Consider the following 23,493-nt stretch of genomic DNA (forward strand, 5'->3'; position numbering starts at 1 on the left):
GGGCCCTTTCGCGCGAGTCTGGGGCCCTTTCAGGAGGAAAGGGGGTGTTGTTCTTGCTTGAATTTTTCGGTTGGTCTTCCCGAAGCTTTGCCATGGGGGCAGCAGCCTGAGGAGGGTGGGGTGTCCTCTCGGCCCTCAGTTTACTGTAGCGGGTGCTGGAGAGGTTACGAGGGAAGAGGGATGTAGAAGGGTGATGGTCAGGGCGGGGGCGCGCTAAGATTTTTCAGGGTGGGGGTCTGCAGTGAGGTGCTGGGGCTTCAGGGTCAGGTCACCATGGGATACTGGCTCAGTCTCCAAAGACCAGGAGAAAATACAAGAAGCCGGCAAAGAAATTCATCCCCCGCCACCACCCTTGGCACCGTACCCCTCCCCCCAGGCCCCACCACTCCCCGCACCGCCTCCCCCGGCCGCCTCGTGCTGCCCCCTGCGTCGGGACGACCGACCCACGATTCTGATTGGTCGGAGACCGGGAGGGGGAGCCGAGGGCCGGATTGGCTGGCGGGGCCAGCGCAGGGCGGGGCGGCTGATTGGCGGAGCTTGCCGAGGGGCGCGCCGCTGATTGGCTGGGGACGAGGAAGCAGGAAGGAGGGCGGCGGAGGCTCCGCTCTCGGGGAGTTTGTGGGGGAACCGCGAGCGGCGTAGCGGATCCCGGAGCCCGGCCCCCGCTGCTCGCCCGTCCGGCCGCCTGCCCCGCCCGTCCGGCCCTAGTCGTCTGCCCGCCCCGGCCAGGCGCGCCCGCCCCCCCCCCCCGACGGCCCCGCCCGACCGCGGCCCCCGCTCCGCCCGCCCGGCCCCGGCCCCCAGGAGGAGGCGCTGACGCAGCAGCGTGGAGCCCGGGAATTGAGCGCCCCCGGGGGGTTCCAGCCGCCGGATTCCAGCCCGGCCAGGGCCTGCGGGCGCCCAAAGCCGCGCCGTCCGCGCCGTTCGTCCCGGTGAGCTAGGAGCCGGGATCCAGGAGGGGGAAGGGGAGGGCGAACGAGCGAGAGCGAGCGAGCGAGCGAGCTAGGTAGGCGGACTAGCAAAAGGGAGAGGACCGGCCGCCCGTCAGCGCGCCCCGCCGAGCGCGCCGCGCCGCCGCCCCCGCCGGCCCCGGGAAGGGACGGACGGACGACAAGAAGCAGGTGCGGCTGCTTGCCCGCCCGCGCGCGCCTCCTCCCTCCCCCGGGTCCGGCGCTGCGGTCCCGCCATCGGGGAGCACTGCGCGCCTCGAGGTGACAGCCCCCGGGGGGCGCCCGCCTCGCAGGCCGGGGGCGGGGTGGGTGGCGGCCGCAGGGTGGCAGCTTGGCCGGGCGGCGGCGGCGCGGGCGTCCCGGGCTACGGAGGGCGGGAGGACGCGGGGTGCTTCCTCGCCGCGGCGGAGCCGGCTCGCCTCCGAGTGCGCGGGCGGCAAGGCCCCCGCCAAGCCCCCTCCCCCATCGTGGTCCCCGAGGCTAGGGGCCGCGGCTGGGGGCGTCGCCGCGGGAGCGCCCTCTCGGGGTGGGGGGCGCCCTCCGGGGTTGGGAGCTGACCGACAATTGCCGGAGGGGGGGTGGGGATGGGGGCCGCATCAGGGCAAGGGGTAGTGTGGACCCGATCGGGTCGGGCTGAAGGAAGGGAGGCGCCGAAGACGGAAGGGGACCGGTTCGAACAGCGAGTGTGGGCCGCGGGAGGCCCTGTGGGGACCGTGCGGGGCGGCGGCCGAGTCCGAGGTGGGGCGGGGGCAATCGAAGTTGTCAGACCGCCTCCAAGTGACAGCAGGACCCGGTGCTCCAGGCCCGGCCTGGTTGTGCCCTGCCAGTCCCGCCGCCTCTCCTCTGGGGCCGGGGGCCGGGTCAGGTCGGGCCCAAGGGGCCCGCTCGGCGGTGAAGAGCCGGACAAAGGCGGCGCCCGAGCGGGCGCAGGTAGTGGTATCGGGGAGGGGAGCGAGTCCGGGGCACCCACCCCAAGGGGCGGGCACGGGGCCGGACTCTGCCCTGGGGACTGCGGGGGCCGGGGCGTCCACCGGGAGGAGCTGCGGCACTGGCTCTGGGCTGTAGCCGCAGATATCCTCGCAGCTCCGGGAAGAGTGGGGTCGACTTAGCCAAGGCGGAGGGGCAGGGTTGGGGGGTGTGCGCACCGAGTGCCCTGGCCGGTGGCAAATGGACTGGTGGACTCACAGAGGCGAGCGGAGCCTGCTAGCAGTGAGAGGCTTTCAGCAAGTCTGCCTATCGGTAGAGGTTTAACTCCACCTGGGATGTCTCCTAGTGGCCCATTGTCGGCAGTTTTAAGAGCACAGACGGCTACTTGGATTGGGACTAAGGGACCCCACCCCCCAACACATACACACCCACTGTGCTTGGCGATGCCTTCACTATTGCTGCAGCAGTTTTCCTTGGGCAAGAAGGTACCCACATAGGGACATGATGAGCTGAGTCCATAAAATCGAGGCAGAAATTTGATGATGACATAAACTAAGGTTTCCAGCTTTCTTTTGTACCACCTGACACATTTCTCCCCATCTTCTACACCTCCATAATTTTCTACCAAAAAGGAAAGAGCGTCATAGGGACCACATGTCTCGGAGACACCACTGTCCTCGGACACTTTGGAATCTCTGGTTTAAGCTCCCAGTGTACTGCTAACCCCAGCGGTGAGCAGCTCTAGGCTGTATGCTGTTTACCCGGTTGAGAAAATTCACTCAGCTCCCGTGCCCCTCCTCATGTGATTAGGTTGGGAACAGGAAGAGAGGAGACTCAGGCTGATAACAGCTGAGAACATGGCCTTTCGCTGAGAAAAATCTGGGTTGGAGTGGCACACCAGTGGGACTGGTCAAGAGCAGTACTCGGCTGTTTGGCTCTAAGCCCACCTTGAGAAAGCTGCTGTCTGCCAGAGGAGCAGGAACAGCAGGGTGTGGAGTTCATTCTTAGCACCCCATCTCTCTCCCCGGAAGAGTCTGGACCACAGCTTGGGTGGAGTTGAGGCTTGTAGGGAAAGGGGGGGTTATTACTTCACAGAAGAGACTGAAGTTTGTTTCAGAGAGTTTAATTGTATGTCTAAAATCCAGAGAAGGCTGGAGAATCTCTTCTTTTGCTGGGGCTCCCCTGTATGTGATTTCTTTTGGTGGCAGTCAGAAGGGTGACCTGGTTTGGCTGCTGGAAGGTGGGAATTGCCAAAATAACATTTCCCTCTGTGGCAGGGGTTTAACCTGGCAGGAGATGCTTGTCTGTCAGATCAGTGTTTGGGACAGCTGACCCTGGGGAGTTGAGCCATTCATGAGATATGTCTTCACTCTCCATTTCTTTCTGTCCCTGTCCTCCCTTGTTTCTCTCCTGTATCTCTTATCACTCTAGAACCGAGGCTAGCCTGGGACTTGAAAACCTACCTCCTGGTGTGCACTACCATTGCTGGTGTTAGTTTGTTCTTTTTGGTGTCTCCCTCTTCCCTCCCTTTCTGTTGCTATGTTCCCATGTCATTTTCCTCCTGCCTCCTCTGGCTCTTCTAATCTAGTCTGTACACAGCTACCAGATCTTTCTCCCAAAGCACTCCTTCTACAAGTCAGTTTCTTACTCACTACGTTCTGCTGGCTTCTTTTTCCTGCAGTCTGACCCCAGACAGTGTGTCCCTAAGGCTCTTTGCTCTCCTGCTGAGCACTTTTGTGCCCTTTGCTCTCAGCTCCTGCCCTTCTTACTCTCCCACTCATCCATCGTCTTGCCATCATTCTGGCCAGTGAGCTTGTGAAAATGGATTATCTAACATGGTACCTTCTCAAATGTGGATTGGTAGGTTCTTATGGATTGGAGTAATGAGTTAAACGTGTGTGTCTGTGTGTAGTCTAATCTTCCTCTCAGTGTTGTATGATGTGGAATTCAGTGGGGATGGAGGGGAGCCTTTGGCTCTTCTAGGAATGCTCAGTATGGATTCAGTCCTTGGAGATCTGACCTTTTCTGTGAAAGGTGTATAGATAGGGCATGTTTGTGAGGCTCTGGCCATGGGCATGTTAACTGCTGTTCCTGATCCATCTGCTGCTGAAGAGTCAGCCCTATAGATGGTTCACATAACACCACGCAGACATGAGTTGGAAAGGGGCTGTGATCCTGTTCTCCTCCTGTCCCCACTGGACCATTCTTTTTCTGTACCCAGCTTTGCTGTGTGTTTGCAATTTACTTGTCCATATTACATGAATCCATATGCTTTACTTCTTCTCATCTGGGTGTCAATGAGGGAGAAAACATGATTCAGCGAACAGAGAAGAAAACTAAACCTGGGTCAGTCCTGTGGATGGGATCTGTAGGGTTCCTTTTATAAGTGTTTTTACTGACTTTAGGGGCTATGTCTGTCCCAAGGTGGAGCTTTCGGGGAAGAAATGCCATCATTCTCAACTGTCTTAGAAGTTGGTGTATTGACGATCAAGCCTAGACCATGGGGGACATAGGAAAAAAGACTGATGACTGGTTTGGTGTGAGGTGGTGAAGAGACATACCTCCTGCACCCATCCTCTTTCCCCCAAACCTTTCAATTGTGCCCCAGTTTGATGATTAATGAACCAGCATTTACCTTCCAATCAGGAAGGCCACCCTTACAGTTGCCATGGCAATGTAGACCTCTCCCCCTTCAATTAAGAAAAAAAATCCTACTTCTCTCTTACTGTAACAGAAAAACCACCTCAGAAAGCCTCTCCTGAGCACTCTCCTCTGCCTGCACTGTCAGTAGCGTGCATCCTGAAACACAGTCTTTTCCCTCTTCAGGGACATTGCCTGAGTTTCTTCACCTTGAGCAAATTGCCCCTCTTGGAGCCAGCAGCTCTAGAACCATCAGAAGAGGAAACAACCTTTTAATTTATTCATCTATGATGCAAATTACAATCCAGAAAGAGCTCTTCTCTCTTGTGTAGAGATAGAGGAAGTGCCTCCTTACGCTTCAGTGTTTAGAGGCATGAATTGGGTAGCAGTCAAGAAGGAAATTTCAGTAGACCTGAAAGAAATTCAACCTAGCATATCTACCTGAAATTGGAGTTCAGTGAAAATTGGCTGATTATTTTCCTTTCTCCCCACCTCCCCATCGCAGCATCTAAGATGATTTCATTTTATCTACTTTTGTTCCTCTTGGCCTTTCTCAGGCAACATCTGGCCTTAGTGCCCTGTCGCAAGGTGAGTCATTAAGGAGGAGGAAAAATCCAAAGGGGGTAAAAAATCCCCAGAGCTGAAAGTAGCCTGTGTTGAACTAACGCTGCCAGCCAAAGCTGCCGAGTTTATGGAGCATTATATGAACAGTCCCAACATTAAAGGGCCTCCTTTTTATGAATGGGTTGTGAAGAATGTAAATAAAGCAGCATCTCTCAATGGGGAAGCATTTCACATAACCACCACTACCCCAGCCCAAGTATTTATGGGAGTTTGCTAACTTGTCTGGCAAGGCTTGTTTCCTTTGTGCCTTTGTGACTTTGGAGGGACTTTGGTTCTGATGCAGCCTCAGTGTTCTCTAGCTTTGCGGGCTTGTTAGCCTCGTCTTGATGGGCCAACACTGTGTCTGTTAGCACTCAAAAGACGAGAAATACCATGTGCAGTCCAGAGCTTATGAAAATTAGTAGCAAAGGCTCCTTCCTGACACCTAGTGATCTGAAATTCTGCAGCTCCTGACCCCTTGGGCTGCTTAAATCTTCCATGTTAGGCCTGGGAGCTCTTAGATGATGAGAGCCTGCCTATCTTGTATGGGAGGCACATCACTAGAATAAAGTGGCCTGGTTGCATGTCAACTCCTCTATGTTTCTCCAGCCCCTCTCCTGGTTTTGCTGCTAATGAGGTATAAGATGGCTAAAAGAGGTAGAAGAAGCAATGGACTTCAAACATGCTGCTCAGGGCTGCCAAGTCCTGGGGTCCCTGTACGGGTATGGGTATCTATCCCAGGCATCTAAGTTAGAAAGCTGGGGGTGAAAGGCCACTGGGTTTGGAGAACAGGACCCAGAGTGTAGTCACTGTCCTGGGGTAGTGTTACTACATTTCTCTTTGCACAGCGGGTAATACCAGCAAGAATGGTTATTTGTGTGACTCAGTGTGGAGGGTCCTCTTCAGACTTGATCTGCCAGGGAAGAATGAGAGTTTGTCTCTAAGTCTGGCTTTATGAGTTGGTAACTTCCAAAGTACCATAACTAAGTTATTTTTTTATTATTTTTTTTTTTATTTTTTTTTTGGTTTTTCGAGACAGGGTTTCTCTGTGGCTGTCCTGGAACTCACTCTGTAGACCAGGCTGGCCTCAAACTCTTGAACTCAGAAATCCGCCTGCCTCTGCCTCCCAAGTGCTGGGATTAAAGGCGTGCGCCACCACCACCCAGCCATAAGTAAGTTACTTGAATGAAAAGACAGGTGGCTTTCAATAAGTTAATGATATTGGTACTAGCTAAGGACTTACTTGGGTCTAATTATTTTCTCTTGCCTTTGTTCCTTCTCTGTGAGATTTGGGAAGGACAGATATGTCGATTCCCTAGCCTGGAGAATAGGAACATATCTAGTTTCTGCCTCTACCAATACAACTTTTTCCATTTCCTGCTGTAGGAGAGAGGAATGGCCCTTCAAATGTAGTCACTTGTTCAGAATGTTTGGGGATAACACAATTTGTTTATCATCTTTCTGTGTGGCCAGGTGGTTTAGAAATGTATTCTTAGGATAGTTATTATCTGGGTGCCTGCCACTTGATGCCCTGAAATCCTGAAAAGTCTTCGAGAAGCACAGAACCGCAGTACCGTTGCCATCAGGGTCAGTTGGGGGCTTCCCAGACCTGATGTCCCTTACTTTGCACCTATAGGTACTCAATAGTTTCCACTGAATGTAGGCAAAAGAATCATATGGAAAGGAAATGATCTTTAGAGAAAATCCAAAGTACTAGAGATTGTCTGCTCTGAAGAAAGGAAGCCAGGAGCAGCTATTCTGTCTCTATAAGGTGGGTGTCTACACCACCATAGGCCACCCTCAGTCTCCACTGCAGTCTAAGCCAGGGGAAAGGGATTTCCTTCAGGCCTATAGACTGGCATCAGTGCTGGGAAAAGCTCTTTTTCTGGATTTACTGTAAAATTCGATCTCTGGAACACTCACCACTTTCTAGGTAATAAAATGGGTTTGTTTCAAAAATGCTTATGAGTTTCTTTGGAATCTTGAGCCAACTTTTCTATTGTTTGTATTGAGACAGGATCTTGTATAGCCCAGTCTACCTGGAACTCTCCATCCTTCTGCTTCACCTTGAGTGCTAGGATTACAGATGGGTAAATCTGTCTGTATGAACAGTCCTTTAAGCTGAAAATCCAAGAAAAACTTTTATATTCTGCTGTGACCCAGCAGCCATCCTATATCAAAAAAGTATGGGCTCTGAGATGCTCCTGGATTTATAATAGTACTAGAAGGTGAGGTGGGAGAATGGACTGTGTGTGTGTGTCTGTCTGTGTGTCTGTCTGTGTGTCTGGGTGTCTGTGTACTCAGATCATCAACCTTGGCAGCAGTATGTGCCTTTACCTGCACAGCCCTCCCCCAACCTGTTCATACATCCTCCTCCTACTCTTCTTTTTTAGTGAACTTTTTGTATCTGTTTCTATCTGCTGAAGATGTGACAGTAACAGCTTTTTCCCAGACCTGTTGTGAGGATAGATCCAGTGATGTGCTAGGTGGCACTGGGTACCCAGAATACAAAATAGCATTCCTGATAGAGTAAGAGGCTCTGGTGAATCAAGTTCTCTGCCCCCTTAGAAATCTTGGAGAGAGTCTTTGCTCTGGCTCTTTGCTGCTGATTCCACCTTCCTGTTTCTGGATTTATTGCTTATTTTGTTTTGAGAGACAGGGTCTCTCATGTAACCCAGGCAGGCCTCACATTTACTGTGTAGCCGAGGATGACTTTGAACTTCTGATCTTCCTGCTTCCACCTCGAGAATGCTGGGATAAAGCTGTGCATCATCCTGCCTGGTTTTATACAGTGCTGGTGATCAAACCCTTTACTGTCAGCATTGGGCAAGCTTTATCCCCAGACTATCTCGGGTATTCTTTGTCATAAATGTGTGTACGCTTAATCATTAATGGTTGGTGGTTGGTGGGAAGTAAAAAGGAGAGTCTTTTCCTTGAGATAGCTAGGACAAATTGGGAGAGGAAAAAAGGGATAGTCATGAAAGAGTTGAGTAAATACAAATTAATTTATGAATGAGAATTTGAATAGGCTCAGTGGACTCTCTCAGGAATGAGGGGGAAAGTTGAAGGCCAGAGGGATCCCTAATGTAGGCATGTGAAGTCCTTGGATTGCTTCAAAAGCTGTTTGTTTGGAAGCATACCTTTTTTTTATTTTTGGATTTCAGATGTGTACCTGGTAAAGTATATGTATGTGTGTTTTCCAAAATGGACTGGGAAAAAACACCCAGAAATCTAAAATACTTAACCCAGCCAAGCATTTTGAATAAGGGGTTTTCAACCTTTGTGAGTCAAGCCAGTGAGCCAGCAGCCAGGTAAGCCTTGTGGCTGGAATTTAGTAGTGGGGAAGTCAGATCCTACCTAACCCTCCCCCAGGCTTGCAACCTGTTGAGGTAGCATTGCAGCCTGCCTTGTGACTCCCTCCCTTGATGGAATGTTTGGAAGGCTTGGCCTTGGGACTTGTTTTGTGGTGCCCTTGTTCAGGAGGTTCCTTGTTGGGAAGGTCTGGACGGACCTCTCCTCCTGACTTGGTGGGTCACTTCTGTTCAGAACCAGTACTCATTCTTTCCCACTCCTGAACAGGCTCGAAGAACAGGTTGGTAAGCTGTGGACTCTTACTAAGGAATGCTGAATCAGTAATACAAGGTTTTCTCCTTAGTTGCTATAAGTCCATTATTGAGATATGGGAAGCGCTGTCCTATTCCTGTCACTAGACAGCTGCTTAGAGCAGTGGGCTGTGCCCTAAGCATGAGTGTGCTTCTGCTAACCCAGTCTGGGCAGCATGGCATATAGGAGTGGGGTTTGAGGGAGCCTGTGCCCCAAGCATGAGTGTGCTTCTGTTAACCCAGCCTGGGCAGTGTAGCTCTAGAGTAGTGGGGTTTGAGGGAGCCTGGTCTGGAGATCCTGCACCCCCAAGTTGGAATCCTTGTGGAACCCCCACCAGACAGAATCTAGGGAAAGTTTATTCTGCCTGTTGTCTTCTTGCATCCTGGTACTTGGGGGATGGCTAGCACTGCCTTCCCTGCTGGGCTTTTGTTCTTACACCACACCTGGTGTGTCTTAGGCCCTCAGTTGATGAATCAGAAGTGCCCTCTGCAAATCTCTCAGCCAGCTCCGGGGCTCCCCATCACAGCCTTCTCCTGCTGGCCCTCCCTTCCCCCAGCTCCTCCTGCGTTTTGACGCTCCAGTTTCTGTCTCTTGCACTTTTATTCTCATCCCTTAGCCTGATACTTATTGGGGGTGGGGTGGGGGGATGGGCTAGGGCTGGAGAGGTGGCTCAGACCCAGGTTTGATTCCCACCACCCACATTGTGACTCACAGCTGTTTGTAACTCCCATCTCAGAGGATCTGACGCCCTGTTCTGACTTTGGTGGGTACCAGAAACACAGATGATACACATATGCAGTCAAAACACTCAGTACACAAAAGGTAACTTTTAAAAAAGAGAATGGGCTTGTATTAAGTGCCTGGTGTATACTTGATACATGTTCTTACTCCTAAAACCAAAGTATTGCTTTGAAAAGTAAACCGAGCAGGGCATGGAATTCAGACACCTTTCCAGTCTTGGTCAGGTCTCAGCTCTGCAGTGTGGGGCAGGCAGTCGTGGCAAAGGTTGTAAGAGGTGCTTGGGTATGAGCAGTGGGTGCTCTAAGTGCTCACAGGAGCACCAGGAAGAGCTCGGGGAGGGTAAAGTGGCTAAGGTAGAGGCTTGGATCTTTAAACAAATCCCCTAGAGCCAACAGTGTGGCTCAGTGGGTGAAGGCATTTGCTGCCAGGCTTGATAAGTCTTAAGTTCAATGTTCAGAACCCTCATAGCAAAAGGAGAGCACTAACTCCCCCACAAGGTGTTCTCTGACCCCCACATGTTCTATTGGCATATGCACTCATACATATATGCACACACCAAAAAAAAAAATGTTTTAAAAAAGCCCCTGAAGACTAGTTGGTATTACATGTGGTTACCTTCTAGTTTGTCAGTTTCGTGGAGCAGGACACAGACATTATTAAAGCATAATGCTCTTTGCCCACTCTCCTTGTTTAGGGATCTGTAGATAGGAAAGGTGCTTGCTGTCTTTTCTCCCTTCTTCAACTCCTCCCTGCCTGTTGGGCCTTTGCCTCAGCACTGAGGCGTTGGCAGTTTCTGACCATCAAGAGCTTACCATTTCTGTTGTTACTGCCCAAAGCTTTGATCTCTAACAGACATGGGAGTCTGTAGTGCCCCTCACCTCCCCACTCCACAGTAGATCTGTGTGCCTTTACAGTTACTGGAAGGGGGCTGGCTGGCTTTGGCCTATGGGTTCTCATGCTGGGGTCATCAGAATTGATAAAAGTCAGACCTGGCTTTGAGGTTGAGCTGAGCTGGCATAACCAGATCCTGCCTACAGGGAGTGGGCATGAACCTTTGCTGTGGTATTCACTCTGTGTCTCTGGAGTCCCAAAGGCCACACTGTGACCTGCGAGGAGCAGGTGTGCTCTTACAGGACCTGGACGGTATTGATGCCTCTGGATGGCAGGTGTGACTCCTCAGATGGATGCCAGACCTAAGAACATTCAAAAGCATGCCAGTGCCCAGATGGGTGGGACCTGTTCCCTTTGGTTGTTCACTGTGCTGTCCTTCCTGCCTATGTGTTTCTGTAGTTAAGCTCAGTTGCATCGTGACCTGAGTACCTGGAGCAAGTGAGGCCAGATTGGCAGGGCTGGCAGCCAGAGCCACTGCTCTCTTAGCAGGTGATGCTTAGCAGGGTTTTAGGGGTACCTTCAGTGGATCCACAGTCAGATACTATAGGCAGAACACCTGCCCTCTGACCTTCTCTGACCTCATCCTGTGTTTGCCCCATCTTTCCTCGGGGTGGACATTTGAGTGTCCTTGGCAGAATAGTAACAGAGCAGAGTGAGAGTGCAGGCTGGATGCTCGGGCGCTCAATCCAGGCTGCTCTTGGCTCCTGCTATAGAGAACTAATAATTGCTGCCTCTTCTCCTTTGTCTGGGAGGGAGAGGAAAACTTCTGTTCTCACACAGTGTCTTGCCATTCTTGTCAACACTAGGAAGTAAGGTTTAATTTGGTACGTCCATTTCAGACAAGGAACCTCCTCCAGTTCAGATAGATTTAGGTGAGGTATGCATTCGGGACAGAACCAGCTTTTTGGTCAAACCCCCCCCCCCCCCCCCCGCAAAAGTTGAAAGTAGAACCCAGGACCTCATACGTGATTAGACAAGCCTTCTACCATGGAGCTGCATCCCAGTCTCAGAGTCAGGTCTACCTTCCGTAGGCACTTAGGTCTGTTTTTCACCAGAGTTTCGAGCAGTATAGTACCTTTGCCTGGCTTTACCATAGTAGTCCAACAGAGGTGTCTGTTTTCCCCAGTGCCATCACATGTGTGCATGGAAGGAAACTCAGTTACTACTCTTTTTTTCCAGTAAGAAGATTCAAGAAAGCCAGTGTTTCTGACAAAAGTTACTCCTTTTTAGGGGTAGAGCAGCTCTGGCCCTAAGACTGAGACTTGGGGCACTGTAGTAAGAGGAACGAGAGTCAGTTCTAAGGATCTCTTCTTACCCAGGGGCAGATTTAGTTTATGGGAGTAATTCATATTATGACCTTTCTTGCTGGAGCCTTCAGCTGGACACGTAGCACTTTGCATGTGCACTACCTCTATTTTCTGCTTCTAGGGGGGATGGCTTCTGCTAGCCCCAGGCAGATCTGAGTCACACTGAAGTCCCACTCACTCACCCTTACACTTCAGATCCCCCCCACACCCCCACCCCCGTGTGGAGCCTTTGATGTACCTAGAGTGGAAATCTCTGGTTTGCCAGCTTTGGTGTATGCTCATGGGTATTTTGGATTCAACTTGTGGGGTCTTTGACCTAGAAGCCCTCTGGCCAGCCACTGTCCTTCAGGGCAGCTGTTCAGAGCTGATGACAGTCAGACTGGTTTTCCCCAGTGGGAGCTTGCTTGATACCAGCTCAGTAAAAGGTAATTGCCCTGGGGCTTCCTTCTCCGGCCTGGCTCTCAAGGGGCCAGCATGGATATGCAGGAGTAGGCTGTTCCAGAGAGCAGAAGAACAGTGCCAAAATACCCCCATCCTCACCACTTATCAGCAATAGAAAGTTTCTGGTTGAATTAGTGTAAATGAGAGGGCCTCCAGGACGTCTCTCCTGGAATGGGGGCCAGGCCTACTGCCTGCCTAGGATTTCCTTCCCTCAGGTTGGAGCCTTCTCCCCCCCTCCCCCAAGCTACAAGCCCCTCCACCCAGCCCCACCCCAGGGAAAAGCTGCTGCTGAGGTTCTCACAGGTGCTTCAGAGCATGACTCACAGGCTCTCCCATATCCAAGTGCAGCAGGAGCTGGCTGCAGAGACCCTAGCCTTTCCTCAAGACAGCCACTGAGGCACCACATGAAAGCTGGAGGTTATTGCACAATGTGCTTTGATGGCCCTGGCAGTCTTTAGCCAGTGACAGGAGGTTTGGCAGATGCAGAGGAGGCTAGCAGGAGGCTCCTGTGCTTGGCTTGGAAACAGGGCTTGCTCCCTGATGTCCAGCCCTGGGGGGCAAAGGGGGAGCAGAGGCTCCCTGAGTACTGAATGGGAGGTTAAAAGCGAAGCCATCTCGACGGGGAACACACAGTCTAGGGAAGTCTCCTGAAAGTGGCCACTGCCCTTTCTTCCCACCACTCTGCTTGGAACCTTTAGGGTGCTAAGAGGGAAAGACATCCAAGGACAGTCAGCTCACCCGTGTAACCAGCGTGCAGCAGGCAGCCAGTCTCCTCCCCGCCCACAGCCCTTCCTCTAGCCCTGCTGCTCAGTCCTGCGCCCTTTCCCACCCCCTTCGCTCTGTACTTGGGATCCATGTGTTCAAAGGCCACAGGACCAGGTGACCTCACCCTTGGCCCCCAGCCATTCCCAGGCCTAGCTGCTCTGGCAACTTGCGGCCTGTTGAGGGGCTTCAGCCCATGTTTAGCTGTATTGTCTGATCACTCATCCTTCATCTCTAAGCTTCTTGGGGATGGGGAAGTAGGACTTAGTTTTGGCCGGAAATACAGATATGGCTGTGGTGGGTGGTGGTGCTTGCTCTTGGCTGATCACACAGGGCACCCTGGCTGGAGAAAAGGGTCTGTGGGTTGTCTGCACTTGGGTGCTTTTGAAAGTGAAAGGGGCATGCTGCTGAGTTTGCTGAGCGGCCAGGACAGTGGTCACTGATTCAAAGCAGAAAAGAGAACTTCACAGAGTCCTGCCATGTAGGAATGGATGGATTTGCTTCCTGTGACTCCGATGTGCCTGGGGCCTGGGTTTGGACAGTGGCAGGTCCCCATGAATGGCCATTGTGTCTTCCCTTTTGTAGGTATCCCAGTCCTTTCTCCTTGAGGGTTGTCTACATTGCCCTGTCAGCTGAGTTTTCTCAACATCCTTGTTATGCTAGTGCAGTGTGTCTGTACAGAGAAGGCACCCAGTGAGCCCCACCACTAGCCTAAGACCACAGAACTAACTGGGGAAACTTGGCAAAGCCTGGAAATCCTCGTGCTTGGGTTTCCTCGGGGCTGTCTCAGCCGATCAAGGACTTCTCCCAGAATGAATAACAACGGTGGGGAAACTTAAGCTGAAAAGCTTGGCCTGCGGGTGATGGGGAAGGCTCCTGAGGTGCCTGAGGAGGAGCGTGCACTGTCTGGCACCTCGCTTGGCAGCCTTTATGCTTTGGAGACTAGATTGGAAGTGAAAGGCTCTATAGTCTGGCCACCCTCCCTCACCCCTGCAGTTGTGCATTGTCTTCATGTACAAGTGTGCAGTGCACAGCTCAGACAGCTCTGTCTGGCCATTGTCACTTAGAACATAGGATCAGGCTGCCCCACATGTGTACAGGGGACATCTACGAAGCCGAAGATAGGGGATCATGCCTGTCACGGGTATCCTCAGGCTTCCTGAGGCAGTCTCCCTCACCCTTTCTGCCCACTACCTAACACCTTGGCTAACAAGGAAAATTGAGGGACAGGACAGAACTTAGAAGGACCACTGCTTTGTCTCCTTACTAGCTTTAACCATAGCCTATTATCCTTTACCGATAGTGGTTCTCTGAGCTGCCTTTCCCTAGAATCTGAACCAAGTTATTGGGGGCTGCTTCCTAGGGCACACTAAGGCCTCATCTTTCTTATTAGGGCTTTTCTGGAAAGATTCAGTTATGGCCCTCTTGCTTAATGTGTCCTGTAAAGTATCATGATAGAATGAATTTGCCCTTCCCCTGCCCAGCAGGCAGGCTCTCCGACTCAACACCTCTGCCCATCTCTTTTTCCTCCTGTGGCCAGTCTCGGAAGCCCAGGTTTGAGGGAGGAGTCGGTAGTGCTTCGGTCATGTTCCTGACCTTCTCCTACCACCTAGTCCCATTCTGGCTGAGTTCTCAGAGCCCCTCTTCTCGAGTGTCTAGTGAGGAGAAAAGAAGAGGTGTGATTGTTGCTTTCGCTCCTCCTGTGCTTTGGTGCTGTTATCCGAAGCACTCCTCAGACTCGCCAGACTTCATTCATGGCAACTCAGTGCTAGAAGGAGAGAAGGGGAGCCAGTCCTTGGACAGCTACTGAGAGTCTGACTGCGTGCATCTGGAAGGCTGGTCCTAGGAAATTACGAGCTGGAGGACAAGAGCAGGAGTGAGCCAGAGTCGCTTAGGGTGAGGGTAGGTGGGCTGCAGTGGAGGAAAAGGGGGCAGTGACCAGGTCTTCTCATTGCCTTCCTTCTGTCCTGCAGCTTGGAGGGATTCCATGACACACACTCGGAGGAAGTCCCTTCCTATGCTGAGTTCCGGCCCTACAGGCCGAGGGGAGCCCCTGCAGATGGAAGACAGCAATATGGAGCAGGGGGCTGAAGACGTGGAGCCAGGCATGCCTGCAAGCCCTGGGCACCTTACAGGACGCCGCAAGAACTACCCATTGCGCAAACGTTCACTGGTCCCAGAGAAGCCCAAAGCCTGCAAAGTGCTGCTGACTCGCCTGGAGAATGTGGCTGGTCCACGGAGTGCAGATGAGGCCGATGAGCTGCCCCCCGACCTGCCCAAGGCCCCTAGTCCAACCCCATCCAGTGAGGATGCTGGTCTTATGCAGCCCCGCAAGCGGCGCCTTGCCTCCCTGAATGCAGAGGCCCTTAATAATCTGCTGCTGGAGAGGGAGGACACCAGCAGCCTGGCAGGTGCCCGCCGAAGCAGAGGTGTGGACCCTCACCGTAGCCGGGACCGGGCCACAGGGTCCTGGTCTTTCTCTAAGAAGCGACCTCGGCTGGGAGATCTTGGAGAAGGAAGTAGGGACCTGTCCCCAGAGCTAGCCCCAGATGAAGGTGCCCGTCGAGATGGAGACCCAGCTCCCAAGAGACTGGCTAGCCTAAACGCTGCTGCCTTCTTAAAACTCAGCCAGGAGCGGGAGCTACCTCTTCGACCTTCCCGTGCCCAAGCAGAAGCAGATGGGCGCTCCACTGAGCCCCTGGCACCCAAGACCCTGCGGCCAAAAGTCAATGGCAAGAACTGTCCCAAGGCTCGGCAAGGGGCTGGCTCTGGGGAGGCTACAGGGCCCCCCAACTGGCAAGAGCAGCCTGATGAGCGTTGGCCATCTGCTCCTCCTTGTGGGCCACCCATCCAGCCATCTCACCAGGCCCCAGGCAAGGCTTTGGAGAACCCCTTGCGCCCCAACCTGCCTCTGCTGATGGGTGGGCAGGCAGCCCTGAAGCCAGAGCCTGGTCGTCCAGGCGAGGAGTCACCTGCCCCCAAGCAGGAACTACATCAGCCCTCCTTCCCTGCACCTCAGCTGTCTCCGCTGCCGATGCCAGGCAACCCAGCCGACTATAGTGGTCCATGTGGAGGGCCTGAGCTCACTGCACTGGGCAGCTTCTACCTGTACTGTGGCCAAGATGGGCTGCAATGTGGGGGTTACTCCCCTTGCCCCATGCTCCCAGAAGGCAAGCTGTCTCCGGTGGCAGCCCCCAATGAGGGGCTGCTCATGGCCCCAAGCTCAGTGCCCTCCACTGCCCCTTTCCAGCACCCTCCTTGGAGTGTATCTCGCTACTGCTCCGGTGAGGACACTGGAGCGAATGGCTACAGTGTCTGTGGAGTGTTGCCTCTGTCTCTCACACACATTGGCACTACCTGTGGTGGCTGCCCCTACAAAATGCCTTTTACCGCAGGTAAGCTTTGTGGGGACACGTGGTGTGCTAGCCGGGGTTTGAGACATGGCATCCCAGGAGGCTGGGATGTAGCTCTGGACAAGGGCTCTGTTGGGACTATGTACTACCTGGGAGGCTGGGAACTTTGAGAAGGGAGGTCTCTACTCATTTAGGCAATGTTGTCAGCCTAGGAACAGTCCCAGGAAAGTGTCCCATGGTTAGCTCTTAGGGCATGCTTTGCTTAGACTGTCAGTGAGATTTTACAGCTTGGAAGTAATTAACATTGCCATAGAACTGGACAAGGTCTTTCCTCCCACATTGGATTCCCCTTAGACTCTTAGGTACAGGAGTTAGGGCCTTCTGTAAGCCCTGAGGTACAAGTCTATAAGCTCAGCTACACTGAAGGCTGAGTCATGCTTCAAGGCCAGCTAGGGTTACAGAAAGAGACCCTGTCTCTAACAAAAATAGAAAAAGGCCTGGGCTTAGCCACGATCGGAATGTTGACTTAATATGTATGCATGGGATTTATTTCTCAATCCTGGGGGAGAAAGAATCAAACTAGGGTCTTACCAAGCCATTTCCATGTGCCTTCTTCTGTCCTGGACTCTCCCTCTTCCCTCGGAGAGCTGCCATTCTTCATGTTCCAGGAGACTATCTACATGCTGGCTGAGTTTAGCATTCATAGGAAGGTTATGGGCTCAGGACATTATGCTAGGAGTAGTGGGAGTTTTGCTTTAGTGTACAGGCTTTGAAAAAGACAAGGTGCACAAGCATGGCATGTGTGAATAATTGTTTATAGCCAGGGTAGGTGGGCATACTAGCAGCGTTCTCCGCTGTGGTCACAGTGGACTCAGACACTGGGATGGCTTGTGCCCAGCACAAACAGCACTGGACTGGAAAGGCTGTCCACACCTGTCTCTCCAGGCTGCTTTCCCCAGCTTCTGGGTAGAAATGAGGTGACTAAAGCCATCCTGACCAGCAGGTCTGCCCTGTGTGAGTGGTGAGGGTTGGGCCTTCTCTACGCTCTTCCTTCCTCTCCCCACACCCCTTCATGTAGGGGTCTATAAAACAGCTTTATAGACCACTTGGCTCTGGCCAGACTGGTTATGTCAGGTTCTAGCATGAATTGGAGTCGTAAGAAACAAGAGCAGGCTGGTTCTTGGCTTTTCCTCTTAGACCCTCACCCTGATAAGTAAGACCACCAGTAAGCACTGTGTGCCAAGAACCCTTCTCAGTGCTTGACACACAGGTCACAAAGTGTGTAATTATGCAGACTAGCCAAACTACCTGGATTGAAGTGCCCCCCCCCCCCATCCCCATGACCATTGGATGAGCCAGTGACTGCTCTGTTTCCTTCATTGTAAAGTGGTAGTAATAGTACCTACCTCAGGGATGTTGTAAGGTGAAATGAGTTAATATGTAAATAAGGAAAACAGTCAGGAAATTCTGTGTCATACTTGAAAGCACTACTTAACATTTCTCAGAGGGGCCAGAGTGACTTCCTGAGGTCACATGGCTGGTAAGTGGTAGGTGTGGGACTCATATTCCAGTCTGTCTGACTCCAGAGCCCCCTGCTTCTCAGTCCTGTGAAAACCCTAGAGAAGCTTAAGTCAAAGCTAATGCTTTTGCTGTCACTCCGTCCAGTTAGAAGGGGACACATAAATGTTTGCAGCCCAGTTTCCAAGGTGAAGAAAGGACCCTGTCCCATCTGCCACCTCTCTGGCCCTTGAATTGCACCTTAGAACTAAGTGAGTCTTGAGACCCGGAAGCAGATCCTCAAGGGGTCACCATTGATCCTACCTGCCTTAACTCACTCTCCTTTTTCTAGAAGGCTGCAGGTCGCTCGGCCAATTGGAATTTCCTCTCCCAGAAGCTGGCCACCCAGCCTCACCTGCTCACCCCCTCCTGGGATGCCCTGTACCCAGTGTGCCACCTGCAGCAGAGCCTATCCCCCATCTTCAAACACCCATCTCGGAGCCCCAGACAGTAGCCCGGGCGTGCCCTCAGAGTGCCAAGCCTCCGAGCGGCTCCAAGTCAGGTCTACGCACAGGCTCCAGCTGCCGGCACACTGTGAGAAGCAAGGCTGCCCGCAGGCCCAGCCACCCCAAGCAGCCTCGTGCCCAGCGCCCACGTCCTCGCCGCCGCCGGCGCCGCCGCACTAATGGCTGGGTACCTGTAGGTGCTGCCTGTGAGAAGGCAGTGTATGTCCTGGTGAGTGTTAGCTCTTAGCTGATGGGAACAGGTGGGGGCCATAGGGCACAGGACATGTAATAAGATGGGTCTGGCTACTCGGTTCACTTCAGGAACCAATCGTGTTGTTGTTCCCAGCACCCCCCTCTGCCCCCTCCCCAAGTTCTGGATCACATGTCCTGGTGGTTACTGTTTATCACTTATTCTCAATGACCTAAGTCTTCAGCTTCTTACCCCTATTCAATCTACCTTCCACCCTACACTAAAATGGGGGTCTTCTGGAGAGAATGTGTAGGAAGAGTTTGGGTGGGCACAGAAAGTTAAGTGATAGAACACTGGGCGGTGGAAGCAGTATCAACCCAAATGGATTGAGCACTTCTGAAATTGACGTTTGATCGAAGCTGAGCGCTCTGCATGCTGTGGGCTCTGTGATCCTCACACCACCATATGTAGTAGGCTCCTCCACGGTCTCTGCAGAGAGAAGGAAACAGGCTTAGATAACTTGACCAAGGCTTTGCTACTTAAAATGATTATTTAAAGGTTCAGATTCAGACTGTGCCAATAGTGCAGATGCTTAGAGAGCCAGCCACTTCCCCGCCAGAGTCACTTTTTTCCAATCATAGGTATTCCCCAGCCTCAATCCTCTCCCCAAAAGCCAGGCTTGGAGAGGAGGACCCAGCCTGCAGCTATGCTTAGTGTGTTGACTGCCTTGATGAAGGAGAGTGGATATTGATTCCTGCTTCCCTCCATTCTCGCTCTGATTGTGGCTCTGAAAACTTTGAAAACTTATTTGTGTCATTGGTTTGTTGCCCAGGATGAGCCGGAACCTGCCATCCGAAAGAGTTACCAGGCAGTCGAGCGGCATGGAGAGACCATCCGAGTCCGAGACACTGTCCTCCTCAAGTCAGGCCCAAGAAAGACATCTACACCTTATGTGGCCAAGATCTCTGCCCTCTGGGAGAACCCTGAGTCAGGTACATGTTCCTCAGACTGGGAACCAAAGGAACAGCTGCCCTCAGTTGGCCCCTGCCTACAGTTTGGCCTGGCACAAGACCATCGTTCTTGGCAGAGTCTGCCTACCCCTCATCTGGGGTCTGTCTCCTGCGGAGGCTGTAGCAACCTTGTGACTTGAGTTGACACTGTGCACTCACTCTGTTAGCCACCAGAGCCTGAGCACTTGCCCCATACCTCACCCGTCAGAGCCTTCCTCCCGTGTCTCCATGTCTAACAGCATTCCAGGCTGCTGAATGCTTGGCCTTGCTCAGAGGACACAGGTGGCCGGAGCCTGCAGGATTGGGCCAGTAGCTGGGGTTGGACAGACCTCTAGGGCAGGTGGCCAGCAGGGTTGCCAGCTCCAGCCATGACCTCTTCTGTTGTCCCCCTAGGAGAACTGATGATGAGCCTCCTGTGGTATTACAGGCCTGAGCACTTACAGGGAGGCCGCAGCCCCAGCATGCATGAGGTGAGCTGCCTGGCATGGGAGGGGCCAGAGCAAGAGGTGGTAGCATTAAAACACAGCATAGGGAGGGGGCAGCTAGGACACAGCCAAGTCCCCTGGGGTTTATCCTCTCCCAAACCCTGTCCCAACTTATGTTCCAAATGGGAATTATGACCATTGAGGGCCAATGGTTTTCAACTCTCTTTGAAAATGAAGAGTGAGCAGTTCAATTCTAACTATGGGATGGTGAGCTAACACTGCCTACTAAGCCACTTTAGTATCTGCAGCACACAGAACCTCTGGACTGAGGGCCTCTAGGCCAAGGGTAGGCCAAGCACACCTTTTATTTCCTTCCCTTTTGCAAGGACTTTTTTCTTTTTCTTTTTTTCTTTCTTTTGTTTGTTTGTTTTGCTTTGCTTTTTGTTTTTGAGACAGGGTCCCATCATATAGCTCTGGCTAGTCTGAAACTTGATATGTGTGGGTAGACCAAGTTGGCCTTGAACTCACAGAGATACAACTGCTAGGATTAAAGGCATACCCCAGCACACTGTCCCATCAGTGGGACCTTTCATTTCATGGAGGAGATAGGGACCGGTCTCTTTTCCTCTTAGGGATGGGGTTGGTAGTCGGGTCAAGAGTTAGACTACACTGACTCCCTCGCTTGCTGAAGGTGGCTAAGGCCAGCACGTTCCTAGAGTTAGGTGCCTCTCTCTAGCTCCCATAACCGACTAAGCTGCTCCTGTCTCTCCTTGAGCCTTTGCAGAATGAAGTTTTTGCATCAAGACATCAGGACCAGAACAGTGTGGCCTGCATTGAAGAGAAGTGCTATGTGCTAACCTTTGCTGAGTACTGCAGGTAGGTAGTACCCTGCACCAATACCTGGCCTGTTCCCTCAGACTCAGCTAGGGTGATTTGGGGGAACTGGATGGAGTTTCAAGGAAATAACTATGCTCTAGGCCCAGAGTCTTAGGGTGTTCTTCTCTAAAACCTTTAAATTGTTGTGGTTTAGTTTGCTTGAGACACGTAGTCCTGGCTGTCCTGAAACTTACTCTATAGATGAGGTTGGCTTTGAACTCAGAGCTATCCTTCTACCTCTGCCTTCGGAGTGCTAAGATAAAAGGCGTGTGTCACCAACACCTGGCTAGGATTTTTTTTTTTTTTTTTTTTTTAATTAGCAGAACTATCCCCTACTGAGGTAATTAGAGAACACAATTTAACCCAGCCTTCATGATCAAGTTGTGGTCCACTACTGTTCTGAGAGAAATCTAGGAAAATAGGAAGTATTTAAGAGAGAAAGCCCTGGAAGGTCTATGTGTCCAGGGGCTGAAGTCAACTGGAATGGCAGAGTGCACACAGCCTTGGGATGAGAGTAGAAGCACATCACCTCTTAGTTCCCACGCTGGGTTAGGGTGGGGAAGGAATTGGTTTTCCTGACAAAGAGACTGTGCTAAAGGCAGTTATGATGTGTCACTGCAGATTCTGTGCCATGGCCAAGCGCCGGGGCGAGGGCCTTCCCAGCCGGAAGACAGCACTGGTGCCCCCATCCGCAGACTACTCCACCCCACCACACCGCACAGTGCCGGAGGACACGGACCCTGAGCTGGTGTTCCTTTGCCGCCATGTCTATGACTTCCGCCATGGCCGCATCCTCAAGAACCCCCAGTAGCCTCTTCATGCTCACAGTGGGGCTGCCTTCGGGAGAATGGGGCCTGGGGCAGGGGCCACTGTTTGAAGCACAGCACTTGGTTAAGGGATCATGGGTTGCTGGCCTGTGGTTCTCTTTGGGGGGAGGGAGGGCAGGGGCCCTATGGATTCTGGGCCCCTTGGGAGAAAGGGAGGCCAGGATATGAGCAAGGTATCTAAACCCTCAACTTGGCCTGGGGTGCCCATCTGTGCACCCCAGGGTGGAGACTCCCGAAGATTCAGTCTTCCCTGAGGTTGGGCCACACCTGAGGGACATGGCCAAGGAAGGGCAGGGACGAGTAGAAGGGGTAAGGTCCTTCCAGAACCAGGCCTACCAGGCCCTTTTCTAGCTTCCCCCAGGCCTTCCAAGGGGAGCAAGAGCCAGCTTTACCTCACCCACTGTGACCCGCCGCTCCCCTGTCAGCCTGGGACCAGGCTCTGCAGATTCTAGCACAGCTCTGGCTTGTTCAGTGAGTCAAGAGAGCCGAGCTTTGACTTCCTCTTCCTGGACTCGAGGCTTTTCCCTGGCTTGCTTTCTTTACCGCTGCAGTAGCCACTGGTGCTGGCACAAGTTGACCCTGCCGACCCATGGGTGTCAGCCTCATGTCAGCTTGCCATTAAGGGTCACCCAGCAGGTCTGGCTTCCCAGAATACTGGTCAACATGGAGTTTATCATGTCTGGAAGAGCAGATAGTGCTGGGAGAGAGGGTGGGGGCAGGGGACAAGGAAAATTGCTACCTGATTTGCTGAAGATTTTTCCTCTTGCCTTATTCTTGGAGGTTCTGGGAAACCTCTTGCAGAACTTCACACAACTCTTCAAGCCACACCCACCTGAAATCAAACCAAAGGAGTGTCGTGGCTCCTCTTGCTCTGCCACCCCTTACCCTAGTCTTTTGTAGATTGCACTAATTTACACCCCAGTGAGAATCAACACTGTATCAGTCCACAGACCTGAGCTGCAGCCACTTCCTCTAGGAGCTAGGTCCTGCATTTTCAGTTCGTTCCTGTTGCCCAGAGATTGTTCTAGCCTCATGCTCCCCACCAGTGATTGATCAGAAGGCTCAGTCCCCTGTTGGCCTGGGCTGAGGGGCTGAAGCCTGGTTATTTGTACCTTGTTTGTACCAAAGAGGAGCATGGGATTGGGGAGAGTGCAGTGCAGGGAAGTGTGTGGTTTGGGCCCAGTGCTGGCTGCCTGCCACCCTGGCACTTCTACAAGGGTGTGTTCCAGGGGCATCCACTGTGGAAGATGGCACTGGGTCCTCCCTAGAGAAGGGAGACACGGGTCCAGCAGTCTGGAGTGAGGATAGTCTGACACAGGCTGCATTGGGAGGTGGAAGTGAACCGTGAAGGCAAAGACCTGGCAACCCCAGGTCCAGGCCCTGATTCTTAGAAGATAAATTGCTCCTGATGGGTGATTGGGCTGGGTGAGACCTGAAGGCTTCACAGGTTAATTTTTGTTGTTGTTTTGGAAGCCCTGTCCTAAACCCAAAGGGAAGACTTCACATTAAATAAGCTCTTTGGAGGAAGGCATAACTAACTTGTCAAGAGTGGAGATGGACCCCTTTGGAGCCTGCTTGTTCTAGGGTGCTGCCAAGGAGCCCAGCCTCACCTACAGGAGAGGAGATAAGGCCCTCCTAGTAGGGAAGGGGCTGCTGCCCAGATGTTAAATGCTTTTGGAATCTCTTTAGATGTGGAAATATTTTTTCGAACATGAAAATGCAGCTGGTAGAATTTCAATGGAAGTATAATCCATGTAAAATATATTTTAGTTGATATTTTGTAAAATGCACTTTTTGTGTGTGTCGATCCTGGTTTCCCAGATCTGTATTTCAGTGTTTACAAGGGAGGGGGTACCTTTCCTAACCTCCCTTTTGACAGAGATTAGAAGTACTTCTTTAAGAAAAATAAATAAATTTGAGAAATTGTATTGATTTAGAAAATAA

General features: G+C 52.4%; 1 protein-coding gene across 3 annotated transcripts; it reads left to right on the forward strand.

The window, feature by feature from the left end:
- Positions 1-789: 789 nt before the first annotated feature.
- Positions 790-23,493, forward strand: Bahd1 (bromo adjacent homology domain containing 1). Of its 3 annotated transcripts, none has more exons than XM_028767128.1 (7): positions 790-932; positions 14,839-16,260; positions 18,068-18,450; positions 19,244-19,403; positions 19,815-19,891; positions 20,622-20,722; positions 21,344-23,493. In XM_028767128.1, exons 2-7 carry the CDS (start codon positions 14,853-14,855, stop codon positions 21,531-21,533), a joined length of 2,319 nt encoding a protein of 772 aa, XP_028622961.1. In that variant the 5' UTR covers positions 790-932; positions 14,839-14,852; the 3' UTR covers positions 21,534-23,493. The 3 variants fall into 3 exon arrangements, with proteins under 3 accessions (XP_028622961.1, XP_028622963.1, XP_028622962.1); XM_028767130.1 differs by having other exon boundaries at positions 830-932; positions 20,631-20,722; XM_028767129.1 differs by having other exon boundaries at positions 830-932; positions 18,071-18,450.

Source organism: Grammomys surdaster, unplaced genomic scaffold (assembly GCF_004785775.1).
Source record: "Grammomys surdaster isolate TR1022 unplaced genomic scaffold, NIH_TR_1.0 170, whole genome shotgun sequence".
Lineage (NCBI taxonomy): Eukaryota > Metazoa > Chordata > Mammalia > Rodentia > Muridae > Grammomys > Grammomys surdaster.

Excerpts from the sequence above, each read along its gene's own strand:
- Bahd1 (XM_028767128.1), top strand. The coding sequence starts at position 14,853 with ATGACACACACTCGGAGGAAGTCCCTTCCTATGCTGAGTTCCGGCCCT. Across the intron at positions 16,261-18,067 it reads CAAAATGCCTTTTACCGCAG|AAGGCTGCAGGTCGCTCGGC; the intron begins GTAAGCTTTGTG and ends TCCTTTTTCTAG. Across the intron at positions 20,723-21,343 it reads ACCTTTGCTGAGTACTGCAG|ATTCTGTGCCATGGCCAAGC; the intron begins GTAGGTAGTACC and ends GTGTCACTGCAG.